Consider the following 12,806-nt stretch of genomic DNA (forward strand, 5'->3'; position numbering starts at 1 on the left):
TATGCATTAACTAAGCTCTCTAATCGTGAATCAAGCTTAGTCTGTCTTGAGTTGTCGAGTGTGTCGGAATGATGGCCCTCACTGCCCAGTTCAGGTATCCGTCCCGCTTATCATTGTTTCTCCATTTGCTGTTATTACTGTTAGCATAAAACTCATGTGCAAATCAGGTTGCTCTTTGACTTACTACCACCAATGCTCGTCACCTGGCTGTTCCTGATACAACTCGTCCGCCTGACCGAGCTGCAATTTCTCGACGTAATCCGGGTTGTAGAGGAGAGGTCTCCCGATCACTGCAGCATCCATGTAACCCTTCTGGATCCACTCATCAGCCTCCTCGGGGGTGAAGGCCGTGTTGCCAAACAGAAGCGTGTTGGCTAGGATCGGCCGCAGGGCAGCGATGGGATCCCACTGGACGCCGCGAGGCTTGCCCTCAATCATCAAGTCGTAAGACTCCCACCATCGCATGACCTGGACGTAAGCGAGTCCAAGCTTATCAAGCTCAGCGCAGAACCCGCCGTAGGTGGCGAGGGCGGCCTCGGGAGACGGATTTCCTTCAAGGTCCATCTCGCCCATGTCGTTGTAACCGCCGCAGGGAGCAATCTTGACCCCGATCCGGTTCCAGGGGAAGTGTTCGTTCATTTTTGCCAGACACGCTAGCGAGAAGCGCATCCTGTTCTCTAAGGGGCCACCCCATTCATCTTCGCGGCGGTTGCTGTGGGATTCCAGGAACTGCATGGGCAAGTAGCCATTCGCGTTGTGAATTTCCACACCGTCAAAGCCAGCCTTTTTTGCCAGCCGTGACGCGTTCCCGTACAGTTCGATGATGGTCCTGGGGTCCTCAATTGCAGTGGGAACAACGTAGCCTGGTCCTCCAGGCACGTTGCGGAACTTGCCTCCCCTTGCAGCGACAGCGGATGGGCCCGGCACAGGTTGGCCTGACTCTCGCTGAACTCGCGTCCCAGGATGCGCCACTCGTCCAACATGATGAAGCTGGCAGAAGATGATTCCACCTTTTGCGTGCACGGCGTCTGTGACCTTTTTCCAACCCTGGACGTGTTCTTGCGAGTAGATACCGGGCATGAATGTCCACTCAACACCTTGTGGGCAGATCAATGCCGCTTCTGAGATCTAGCAGAGCAATGAGTATGGTTCCGAAAGCAATAGGCTGAGCTCTTACAATCAAGCCAGTTCCCGCTCGCTCAGCGTAGTATGGGACATGGAGGTCCTCGCGGGGGACACTGTCTCGGTTCCGTGTCAGGGACGCCATGACCACTCGGTTCTTAAGCTGGAGATCCCCCATTTGCAGGGGACTCAACAGGTGCTGGAATTGCCCATCCATGGTTACAGGGTGTTGGGAGAGAGTGTGCGATTCGCAGCGGATAGGTTAGACGATGCAATCTCTTCTGTCATGTCCCAACACAAATACAAATACCTTAAAACATCCCCATCGCTAGGGATGAGCTACAATCTTCACCCAAGATCTTTGAATTCCTTCTCCAACCTGTCCACAGTCGATGGGGCGGCTTTGTCAGCGCCGAATAACTTCTCCAACACCAACCTGAGGCTAGTGGTGGGAGGCAGAAAAGTAGCGCCGTTGGCGCATGCCTAAATCTCATGGCTCTCCCCAGGACCGCCTCACGTAAATCATCACTAGCCCTGTCCAATATGCGATCATTGAGTTACCAGTCCCTGCAAGACTTTACTGGCCTTCCGGCCGTTCGGGAAGCGGTGGCAAGCGGCGATCCGGGCATCCTCGTCCTTGACCTTCCTGTCTCGCAAAGCGATGCATCACCCAAGACCTTGGTAAGTTGGCATGCCATTAGATCATCTGTACATGACTGATAATAGTCATATATATAGCCGCAAGGCCTAGTGGTACAAAAGCATGGCGTGCCGAGCTCTGTGTCCGTCACTGTGATGGAGAAATTGCACAAGTTCTCGCATGTTGTCTTCAAAAACCTCAGTCATGCCGTCGAGCTACCGTGGGAGAAGTATCTTGGCGAAATGCACGAGTTCACTGCCCCAGGTGATGATGAGTTACGAACCGTATCACTTGATGAGCCACTAGCAAATGAATGGTCTACCTTGGTGAGTGTCCAGTTCCAAGACACGATGCTTGGTTTACTTATCTGCCAGACCATTATCTTAAATGCATCACACCCCCAGCAGGCTCTTGTTCTTTTCGGTACGGCATTGGCTACCTTCACCGAAGGAATCACATCGAAGCCTCCTGGGCCTGCGATCGACGTTGGCGAGCTTGCTGGGCTGATTGGCAAACCAGAGGGAGACTGGATGGTGTATTATGTGAGGCCGAACGAGGACGTCTTTTATACCAGAACAGCTGGTGCACTCATGACACCGTTGAGCACACTTGAGTATGAGCAGAGGAAACGAATCAAGGACTCCAAGATTGTATGATTCAAGAGATTACTGGTTCAATGATGAGGAATGAAGACTTAGATGAACACAATCGCTTTTCTCCATAATCCGTACTATTGCAATATTATGCCTCCACCTACGACAACTGTATACTAATTGTTCCTAGCAAGCTCCCTCTTCTCCAGGTCCCAGGGGTTCTCGCCCCCATGGGGTTGTCTGTACTGATTCTGCACCCCAGACCTCCAGAACCGGCGCCGATTCTGATTGGCCACGGACTGCTCTGGCCGTGTGGAGGAGATTGCCCTTAGTGTCCGCTCAAGTGAGGGGGATGTTGCTACATAAAAGCCTGGTCAGCACTTCCGGGTATCATGTCTGAGTGTTCTTTGGTAATTACAAGCCTGAATCAACATGGACAACATCAAATCCAAGCCAGCTCCCGACCTGGAGCTCCCATCCTCTACGAGAACAGTTCGTGTTAGGGCCATCGACACGACGACACAGATGGCCTGTGATGCCCACGCGTTTGTGCAGCCGCAGATCAAGGGCCATGAGAAGCTCAACTTCAAGACAATGTGTTTCTTGATAGAGCACGAGGGCGAGCATATTCTCTTCGATTGCGGTTCTCGAAAAGACTTCTGGAACGGCTCCCCGCACACGCAGAGCATGATTGGTGGCCACGTGCCGGCCTTAGAGATCAAGTACGGGGTAGATGAGATCCTCACGATGCGAGGGCTCAACCTTCATGACCTGAGTATGTCCCCCCTGACAGTAGCATATCCATGCTGACAATCGCCAGAGGCCATCGTCTGGAGCCACTGGCACTGGGACCACATTGGCGACGGATCCAAGTTCTCGGCTGGGACTGACCTTGTTGTTGGACCTGGATTCACCAAGAACTTCGTCCCCGGTTGGCCAGAGAACCCCAAGAGTCCAGTGCTCGCAAGCGACTTACAGTAAGTCCACTTCTTGCTCTGACCATCGCTTGAGTGCTAACCTGCTTCCCATGCAGGGGTCACCGTATTCACGAACCGGAGTTTTCACTGACTGTCGCGGGCTTCCCGGCCGTTGACTACTTTGGCGATGGTTCATTCTACCTCCTTGATGTCCCTGGAGTCAGTCTTCCGCATGCCCATACCCTCATCTTCCGTACTAACAATTTCATCAGCACGCCATTGGACATATTTGTGGACTAGCACGTACGACCCCAGAAACATTTGTCTTCATGGGAGGTGACTGCTGTCACTACGCGGGCATGTTCCGCCCAACCGAGTATCTACCACTACCACGAGAGATTTCCGCCCCAGCGCTGGACTCATATTATCCTTCTCCGTGCCCCTGCTCGGCCTTCACGCAGCATCACCCAAAGGCTACAGGCTCCGAGGCTCGCACCAAGCCGTTTTATGACGTGTCCCGCGCCGCAGGAAGTGCTTATAGCTTCGGCGATGACGCGCAAGAGAGCCTTGACAAGCTCCAGCTTTTAGATGCACACAGTGACATTTTTGTCTGCCTGGCTCATGACGACGTCCTTTTCGACGTTCTCCCTCTCTTTAATAACGATACGACCAAAGATATCAACGACTGGAAGAAGCGAGGACTCAAGGAGTACTGTCAATGGGCTTTTCTCAATGAGCTGCCCAAGGGCAAGAAGCCTGGTCGTGAGCCTCTGGTTGTTGGGCTGTGGAGGCAAGGCAATCAGGTCACATGGGACAATGAGAAGGGTTTTGTAGATGTCGAGGCGTCATGATAAAGTGTTGGCTGAAAGATTTAGATTTTAGTAATGCCAAGTACATCAGGTACAGATCGCTCAAGCCAGATGTCATAACAACAGGCTCAACTTGGTCTCATTCAACTTGATGTTTCTTTCTATCACGGACCCAACAACACCTTGTGAACTTTTCGAGCGCTGAAAATCTCGTACGCCTCTGGTGCCTCCTCCAACTTCATCCGACATTGGCACAAAAACGCCAGCTTACCGTGAACCTTGCTCAAACAGGCGAGTGCCTCTTCAAAGATACCGCGGACAGGGCACCGACCCCAAGCGATAGTGACGTTCTTGGCGTATAGGCTCGGACCATCAAAAGCAAGCTGCTCCGTCTGTACACCGACGCTGCTAATGCTTCCGAAGGGACGCACAAGCTCGACGCATAGCTTCATTGCAGCGGCATTGCCGACGACCTCCAAAACTACATCTGCACCGCGTCCCTCGGTTGCTGCGAGGACCTTTGAGACGGGATCATCCGACAGCAGGATCGGTCTCGCCCCAAGACGGCGCGCCTCCTCAAGTCGCTCCGGGACCAGATCGACGGCGATGATATTGTCACACCATCGGGACGCTGCTGCTATGGCACAGATGCCGACGGGACCACATCCAACAACAACCGTGGTTGAAGATCTAGCCTCTTCTTGTGGCACACTCTTCAGGAAACGCGAGGCTGCAAAGTACCCTGTAGGGAAAATGTCTCCCATCAGGACGAGCATGTCTTCCGGGATCTCTTTAGGCCTCTTGACGAGAGTCGAGCTTGCGTATGGCACTTGCACATATTCGGCCTGACCACCGTCAATGCTCGTGGTGCCGGCGCTGTTACCTGAAGGTCGTGAGTGTTGGTGAACTGAGCCATCCATGGGAGTTGAGCATACCGAACAAGAAGCTTCTCGCGCAACGGCTTGTTTGGCGTCTTTTACAGTAGAAGCACTCGCCGCATTGGGTCGTAAACGTCGCCTACCAAGGTTTGATCAGTTAACATGTCTAAGAGCGATTCCCAGTCAGTACTGACCACGACCGAATCGCCCACGTTGAGCCCAGTGACCTGATTTCCCAACTCATGAATAACCCCTGCAAATTCATGGCCTGGGACAAACCCCACGGGGATCTTTTGGTGTCCGCGGTACCAGTGGAGATCGCTGCCGCACAGAGCGGCCACAGTCACCTTGATGATTGCATCACGGGGGTCCTGGATGGTGGGGATGGCGCGGTCCTCGACCTGGATGCTGCCGACGCCCTTGAATACGACTGCCCTCATCGACATTTCTGTTTGCTCGTTGAGACTAGACTTTTGGGATATTTCTGCGCACCTTTAAGCAGCAACTTGTCGAGGCAAGATGAGCTTGTCGCGAGAGGGGTCTGCCTGGAGAAGAAATTCATCTCCAACCACGACTCCACGAACCGAGCTTGTTGGTGCTGCAAGCCGCCTATCCGGGATTTGAGCACCACGGCCACCAATTATGCTATTCCCATCTTCAGAGTAATCCTTTCTTACTTCCAAACGGGCCTCGTATGACATGCAATCTGCATCATCTGCCCTACTGTACCCTGTAAATCTCTTCGCTTCCTTCTGGGTCCAACATTAGAGTTTACTTCCCCGCTTCCAGCACCTGTCGTCTAGTCCAAGTCGCGGGGCCCCATAGGGACACGCCTAGGCGCGCCTCCACTCGCGAACGCGTAGGCGTGCAGATTATGTCAGCCCTCAATTTGGCTTAAACCCCACAGTCGCAGTTTCAGGGGCTCCGTCTGTTGCTGCCACTGCTGAACACAACTACAGTCTCCAGGAGCGGGCTTCCGCTATGGCCCAAGCAACATTTCCTGATGATGTGCTCCCGCCGGAGGGTACATACGATTCACGAGAGGCTCTACTCGCAGCTATCAACGAATGGGCAGCACCCAGAGGATACGCATTCATAACTGGGAGGTCTTCGCGATCAACTAGTGGAAGGCAGATTGTTACATACGCATGTGATCGGTGGTGTCGTCCACCTAGCGCCTCAAAAAGATCGCCAGCGCAAGACTACTACACGAGGAACCAATTGTCGGTTCTCAATCATTGCGAAGGAATCCCTGGATAAGGCGACCTGGTCTTTAAGGCATCGTCCAGACAGCCGATTTTCCTTACACAACCACGAGCCAAGCTGGCACAAATCGGCTCATCCAGTCCATCGGCAGCTCTCTGATGCGGACAAGTCAACAGTCAGCCGCCTTACGAATGCCGGGGGTAGCGCCAAAGGATATCAGGACTTATATCCGTCAGAACTCGAACACCATTGCAACCCAGCAAGATATCTATAATCGTATCGCAGATAGCAAACGAGAGCTGTGTGAGGGACAGAGCACTATACACGCCTTTGCTAACCAGCTGGATAAGGAAGGGTTCTGGAACCGGATGCAGCTTGATTCAGATGACCGAATCACGGCAGTGTTATTCGCCCATCCAGAGTCATTGGCATACCTCCAGGCTTATCCAGACCTACTTTTCCTGGACTGCACATACAAGACGAACAAATATGGGATGCCACTCCTTGATATGATTGGCGTTGATGCCTGCCAGCGATCCTTCTGCATCGCCTTTGCATTCCTTAGTGGCGAGACTGAGCAGGACTACCTATGGGCCTTGGACCGGCTCAGGTCCCTGTATGAACTCTGCAATACAAGGTTTCCATCTGTTATCTTAACAGACCGCGATAAGGCTTGTATGAACGCCGCAGAGATCTGCTTTCCATCTTCAATCTCGCTGCTATGCCTATGGCACGCGAACAAGGCAGTCCTCCGCTATTGCCAGCCGACATTCGTGCGCCACCAACAAGGATCGGAGGCCTATCAGCAGGGGTCTGAGCGATTGGAGTGAGTTTTTTCAACCACTGGCACTCAATTATGAAGTCACCAGACGAAGAGGCCTTTGATCAGCGCGTACAAGAGCTTGAAAGGCGCTACCTACCGCAATACATTGAAGAGGTTGGCTATATCAAGGCCAATTGGCTCGATCCATACAAGGAAAAGCTGGTGAAGGCTTGGGTTGATCAGCACCCTCATTTTGGTAATGTAGTTACCTCGCGGGTTGAGGGTATCCATGGGCTCCTTAAGAGCCACCTCAAGAAATCTACGCTGGATCTCTTCGAGGCTTGGAGGGCTATGAAGCATGCGCTTCTTAATCAATTAGCCGAACTGCGATCCAACCAAGCGAGACAGCAAATGAGAATACCAATTGAGCTCTCTGGATCACTATATAGTGCCATACGTGGCTGGGTATCTCACGAAGCTTTACGCAAAGTTGAAGAACAGCGGAAGCTGCTCTTGAAAGAAAAACCTGCCTAGTTGCACCGGCGCATTCTCTCGATCTCACGGCCTCCCTTGCGCCCATACTCTCAAGGCTCTACAAGAACAAGGTCAAGCCCTTCGCCTAGAGCATTTTCACACGCATTGGCACCTCAATCGCCATGGTGTTCATCAGTTACTACTAGAGCCTCGGCATCGACCTGATCGAATAGCCGCCGGTTCGACTACTGGTAGACCGCAATCAAGCACCCAGAGAGAGCCAAGTGCATTCGAGGCAGTTCAGGCAACAGTACGGCCAAAGGCACAACCCAAATGCAGCAGATGCCACCAAGTAGGTCATAGAATGACTTCAAAGGCATGCCCTCAGCGATACGAGGAACTTTTGCAGTCGTCAGCATCGTCGGCGCAGGTAGGGGCAATGCCAGCGGCGTTGCCGTCGGCATTATCAGGGCAGGTACGACCAGTGCCGACGACATCTTCATCAGCACCATCTTTGCAGGCAGGGGAAGCTCTAAGACCAATGTCTTCAGGGTCATCAGGGCAGGCAAGGCCAATCAGGGATAGTGCTAGCTGCATTGTTGTTAGTATCGACGACACAGACAGTACAGTGCCGGCAGCATCATCATCAGCACCGTCGGCTCAGGCAAGGATGGTGCCGGCACCTAGGTATGATGACCCGCGGGCTATCTATCAGAGATATGTTGCTGCTCGAGATGCCTGGTACAAGGCGCAGCCTCGTGGCAGTATTAAAACCAACCAGCAATATCGGAGGGCGCTAGGTCTACCTCTGCGGTATGACAAATCAAGCTATCAGTGGTGTCTCGATTGGAAGCAGATGGGCAAGCGCTGCGATACGCCAACTGGCTCTAGAGATTGGACTAAAGAGGAGATGATGGCCTACCTAGATTGGAGCAAAGCAGAAGATGACCGGGTCGAGGCTCAGGTAGCCACGGAGATGGAACGCATGCCTTTTTTTCTAGTAAGAAGAGGTATGTGTGATATTTGGGAGGCGGCAGCGGCAGATGGCGAGGCCCAGCAGGCTATTTATTCAGGTAGATAATCAACTATTCCTCACCGTTCGGGATCATAGGATTTTAGTACTCAGTAGTAGTAGTAGAGTTTATAGGATTTTAAGAACTACCTCAGAACTCGGAATTACAGCTGTGCGGGGTTTAAGCCAAATTGAGGGCTGACATAATCTGCACGCCTACGCGTTCGCGAGTGGAGGCGCGCCTAGGCGTGTCCCTATGGGGCCCCCCAAGTCGCTGGCTGATTAATAAGCCCAAAATTTGGAGCAGAAACCAAAGCACAGAAATCATCTCCAACCCCAAGTCTGCTCCATCTGGCATCTAGACTATCCTGACTGGCATCCATCTCTATCGACGCTTCCACCAGGAGTTGGGGGCTGTTTCTTTGTTCCAAATTTTCGACCCCGAGTAGACTCCAATGCGAAGGGGTCGTCCCCGTCTGCACGTGGCCCCCTGCAAGTTCTGTCAGAAGCAATTCAAGCGCCTGGAGCATCTGCAGCGCCACGAGAGAATCCGTCGGTAGCCCAGTCAGCCAGTTTCAGGTTCGAGATAGCTGACTTGTGTCTGTAGATACACAAGAGAAGCCCTTCGTTTGTCGCTGCGGCCGGAGCTTCTCGAGACGGTACGTGCCAGTAGCTCCCAAACCTAGACCTCATGCCAACTTCAGACGCCGACAGAGATCTCCTCACCCGTCATCATCGACAGTCCCATCAGCGGAAGGAAGATGGCGTAGAAGAGAGCCCAGATCATGATGGGTCGATCCACTCTGCCCAAAGCTCGCCCTCTGGTGGAGAACATATGGCGCCCACTCCTCCTCAGGGGCTCGGGCGAGTCACTTCTCCCCCAGCTCTCGAGCAAGTCGACACGGGAGAGGCCATCCTCTTCCAAGGTCCCGACATGGAGGCTGAGCCAGAGACAGGCTCTGACAGACCAACCACCACAACCACTAACACAGCAGTTGGCCTGGAGCCTTTGGGCCTATCAGCTACCCCAAACTTCCTTGTAGGCGCAGCCGAGGGTTTGCAGGAGTTCGACTTCCTATGGAGCGACTTCCCTGCCGACGATCAGCCTCTCCCAACCACCTTCTTCGACACCGACTTCTCCCTCGTTGATATCTCACATCAGTACGCAGCTCACCGACCGGCTGCCGGCCCTTCGAGGGAGTGTACCGCAGACCTGGCTACGAATCCACCCATCGACCCAAGCCTCTCCCATGAGGCAACGCACACTCATCCCGTCGTGTCGAGACTCCCATCGCTCGAGCCTCCAAGCCGGGAGGTATCCTCCAGGCTGGTCCCGTCCCAGACAACTACAAGCTACCAGCCATTTTCTGTTTCAGAGCAAGCACCAGCTGTCTGTCCCTGGCGGATATCACCAGATGAATACCAGGAGCTCTCACGACGGATAGGCTTATGGGCTACGGTCATCCCCCATCCTTTTATCCTGCCCTCGAGGCGCACGCTCTCCCGGTACCTTGAGGGATACTTCCGTGGTTTCCATGCGCACATGCCCATGCTCCACACGGCAACTCTCACGGCAACAGAGCTGGGTCCAGAGCTGATCTTGTCTCTGGCCGCAGTTGGTGCTCTGTATCGCTTCGAGCATGCAAAAGGCGTGGAGTTGTATCGTGTTGCTAAGGCCCTCATTAACTGGCGGCTAGATCAGCTACACGAAGAGACCATCTCACGCCTTACCAGCACTTCGCCCGGATATGCAGGTTTTGCACTCGTCCCTGGTGACTCGCAGCATGACCGGCCATCTCCAATACTGTCCCATGGACATCAGGGCATCCGCTTGCTACAAGGACTGCTAGTCCTCATGGCGATAACATCATGGGGTGAAAAGGCACTTGTTCGGGACGCCCTATCCATGGCCAGCCAGGTGGCAACATTGGTACGCGAATTCGGCATCAGTAGCCCCGAGGATTCTTCAACAAGGGAGACATCTTGGGAGGACTGGATACTCTCGGAGGAGAGACGGCGCACTCTTTTTGTGGCATACGTCCAGTTCGGTCTCCAGTGTACCGCCTTCAACGTCCCTCCGATGATTCTGAATCAGGAAGTTCGTCTCAACCTTCCAGCCTCTGCCGCAGAATGGGAAGCCCAGACAGCGGTTGAGTGGTCCAACTTCTACAACAATGCTCCTTGGGCTCCCAGGCCATTTCAGGAGACTCTAGAACAGCTCCTCTCTGGAGCACCGGTTCACCACGAAGGATCCATCTCTGCTTTTGGCAACTACGCCCTCATTCATGGCCTATTCATGCAAATCTTTTACGCTCGTAACGCCCTGGGTCCATCTGTAAACTCCAGAGGATCGCTGAGTGAAGAGTTCATCAAGAAGATGGAGGCAGCGCTCCGAGCCTGGCAGGAATCCTGGGAAGCAACCCACGAGTCAACTCTAGACCCGTCATCCCCAAAGGGTCCATTAGGATTCAACTCGACCGCTCTTCTCCGCCTCGTCTACATTCGCCTTAACGCACATACGGGACCTTTTCGACAGCTCTTTACGCGGGATCCCGTGATAATTGCAGGTGGATTCACCGACGGAAAGATCACCGTGTGCAACAGGTCACCGCATCTCGATAGGGCCATTTTGCAGTGCATCCACGCACTAAGCATCCCAGTCCGCGTTGGCATTGCCTTTGTTGCCCGCACCTTGACTCTCAACTGGAGCTTCCAACACGCTCTTTCTAATCTTGAATGTGCTTTTTTGCTCACTAGATGGCTCCGTGGACTCGCTTTTGCTGTTGAGAAGTCCGGCTTGGCTGACTTGCGGCCGGACGAGCAGAAACTGCTCAACATGGTTGTCACCCTCGTCCACGAGACTGAGTTGGCCGATTCATTGGATGGCGCCCAGGATCACGCCAGTCGGATACGGAAGTTGGCGGCGTCTGTTGCTCGGCTTTGGGCCGAGACATTCAAGGGTTTCCAGGTCTTTGAGATTGTGTATGTAGTTGGTCAAAGCCTGTCTATTGTGGCGGACACTCTTGAGAGAGAGTAAACAGAGTACATGCACGGACACATGCAGTATATAGCAGAAGATTAACATGCTGAATAAGCTTTTTAACTGGCTGTTTCACCCGAGTGTCATATCAATGACAAGTTTGCCCCCCTCTCCCTGGTGAGATTGCTCTCCGAGCTCGTTGAGTTGGTTAAAGGCAAATGTCTTGACCCGAACCTGAACCTGATGCTTCACCACAAAGCCCAGCATCTCTCGCAACTGGTGATTTCTTCCGACCAAGCTTCCAACCACGGCAATGTCGCGGAACACAAGGTCATGTGCGCTGACTGACAACTTTTCCTTGGGGAAGCTGACAACGACCATGGTCCCGTGATTCCGAAGGAGCTTCATGCCCATGTCGAACGCTCTTTGAAATTCTGAGAGGAGGATAACGGCGTCCAACCCAACCTCCGTGGGCGCAATGCCGGCTGTGGAGCAGCCCATGGATTTCATGGTCTCCAGGTCCTCGCTCCGGGCATCGGATATATGCACTCTCTTTCCCGCTTCACCAAGGTCGGCCTTGACCTGCTGGACAAGCTGGAGGGCCTGATCTGCAGCATCAATGGCGAGAACATCTTTGCCAAGGTATGCCGCAAATTGCACTCCAATGTGGCCCAACCCGCCACCCGCACCAATGATGCCAACTCGCTGCGCTCTTCTCACTTTTTCATGTTGAAGAGCGCTCCAGATGGTAAGGCCAGCGCACATCAGCGGTGCAGCTTGCGTTGCGTGCAGACTCTCAGGAAGGGGGGCGATCTGCCGGTTGTCCACCAGGCAGTACTCCTGGAACCCTCCATCCCGTGTCAAACCCAGGTTTCCAGCTTGAGGACAGTAAGGCGAGTATCCCATCTCATCCTGCCCGGGATGCGTACATTCGTAGCAAGAGCCGCAAGGATGGTACGCCCGGCCTGGTACTCCCACCCTCTGGCCTACCGCGATACCCCGGACTTCAGGGCCTACCGCTACCACCTCTCCAGCAAATTCATGGCACCCTATCCGGGGCAGGTCCTGAGATAAGAGCCCTGCAGCGAATACGGCATCTGTGTGACAGTATGAGGCTGCGAGGACCTTGATGAGCAGGTCAGGCCCTTTCGGGTTTTCGGGGCGTGGGATCTGCTTCAAGATGTATGGTTCGCCGAAGCTCGCAACTACCGCTGCAGTCTGGGTTTCCGACATATTTATTGAGTAATGGGTGTGGTTGGGGCAATTGGAAATAGTGAAAGGACCCTGGTCAATCGTCACTGTGTTTTGTCTCGTGCAATGACTTGGATTTAATTCTTGCCATTGAACCATGAATCGGAGTGGGCTAAGCAACATCGGGATGAATGAGGGACGATATTGGAGGTTTTAAGAGC

The 12,806-nt window shown here is 53.5% G+C and overlaps 6 protein-coding genes across 6 annotated transcripts; 3 read left to right on the forward strand and 3 right to left on the reverse strand.

Moving 5' to 3' along the window:
- Positions 1-183: 183 nt before the first annotated feature.
- Positions 184-1,339, reverse strand: NCS57_01284200 (Oxidored-FMN domain-containing protein; the record flags this gene model as incomplete). The annotated part of the gene is made up of 2 exons (XM_053062501.1): positions 184-1,128; positions 1,178-1,339. The coding sequence occupies 2 exons, from the start codon at positions 1,337-1,339 to the stop codon at positions 184-186; spliced, it is 1,107 nt and encodes a 368-aa protein (XP_052907396.1).
- A 326-nt stretch (positions 1,340-1,665) lies between these two features.
- Positions 1,666-2,418, forward strand: NCS57_01284300 (uncharacterized protein; the record flags this gene model as incomplete). Its single annotated transcript, XM_053062502.1, has 2 exons — positions 1,666-1,803; positions 1,861-2,418. The coding sequence occupies 2 exons, from the start codon at positions 1,666-1,668 to the stop codon at positions 2,416-2,418; spliced, it is 696 nt and encodes a 231-aa protein (XP_052907397.1).
- Positions 2,419-2,787: 369 nt separating this feature from the next.
- Positions 2,788-4,123, forward strand: NCS57_01284400 (Lactamase-B domain-containing protein; the record flags this gene model as incomplete). The annotated part of the gene is made up of 4 exons (XM_053062503.1): positions 2,788-3,130; positions 3,176-3,332; positions 3,389-3,491; positions 3,545-4,123. 4 exons carry the CDS (start codon positions 2,788-2,790, stop codon positions 4,121-4,123), a joined length of 1,182 nt encoding a protein of 393 aa, XP_052907398.1.
- Positions 4,124-4,245: 122 nt separating this feature from the next.
- Positions 4,246-5,405, reverse strand: NCS57_01284500 (PKS-ER domain-containing protein; the record flags this gene model as incomplete). Its single annotated transcript, XM_053062504.1, has 3 exons — positions 4,246-4,964; positions 5,017-5,098; positions 5,154-5,405. The coding sequence occupies 3 exons, from the start codon at positions 5,403-5,405 to the stop codon at positions 4,246-4,248; spliced, it is 1,053 nt and encodes a 350-aa protein (XP_052907399.1).
- Positions 5,406-8,869: 3,464 nt separating this feature from the next.
- On the forward strand, positions 8,870-11,451 carry NCS57_01284600 (Fungal-trans domain-containing protein; the record flags this gene model as incomplete). Its single annotated transcript, XM_053062505.1, has 3 exons — positions 8,870-8,966; positions 9,022-9,073; positions 9,129-11,451. 3 exons carry the CDS (start codon positions 8,870-8,872, stop codon positions 11,449-11,451), a joined length of 2,472 nt encoding a protein of 823 aa, XP_052907400.1.
- Positions 11,452-11,526: 75 nt separating this feature from the next.
- NCS57_01284700 (PKS-ER domain-containing protein) lies at positions 11,527-12,627 on the reverse strand (the record flags this gene model as incomplete). The annotated part of the gene is made up of 1 exon (XM_053062506.1): positions 11,527-12,627. One exon carries the CDS (start codon positions 12,625-12,627, stop codon positions 11,527-11,529), a length of 1,101 nt encoding a protein of 366 aa, XP_052907401.1.
- Positions 12,628-12,806: the final 179 nt, after the last annotated feature.

This window comes from Fusarium keratoplasticum, chromosome 11, assembly GCF_025433545.1.
Source record: "Fusarium keratoplasticum isolate Fu6.1 chromosome 11, whole genome shotgun sequence".
In the NCBI taxonomy this organism is placed as follows: domain Eukaryota; kingdom Fungi; phylum Ascomycota; class Sordariomycetes; order Hypocreales; family Nectriaceae; genus Fusarium; species Fusarium keratoplasticum.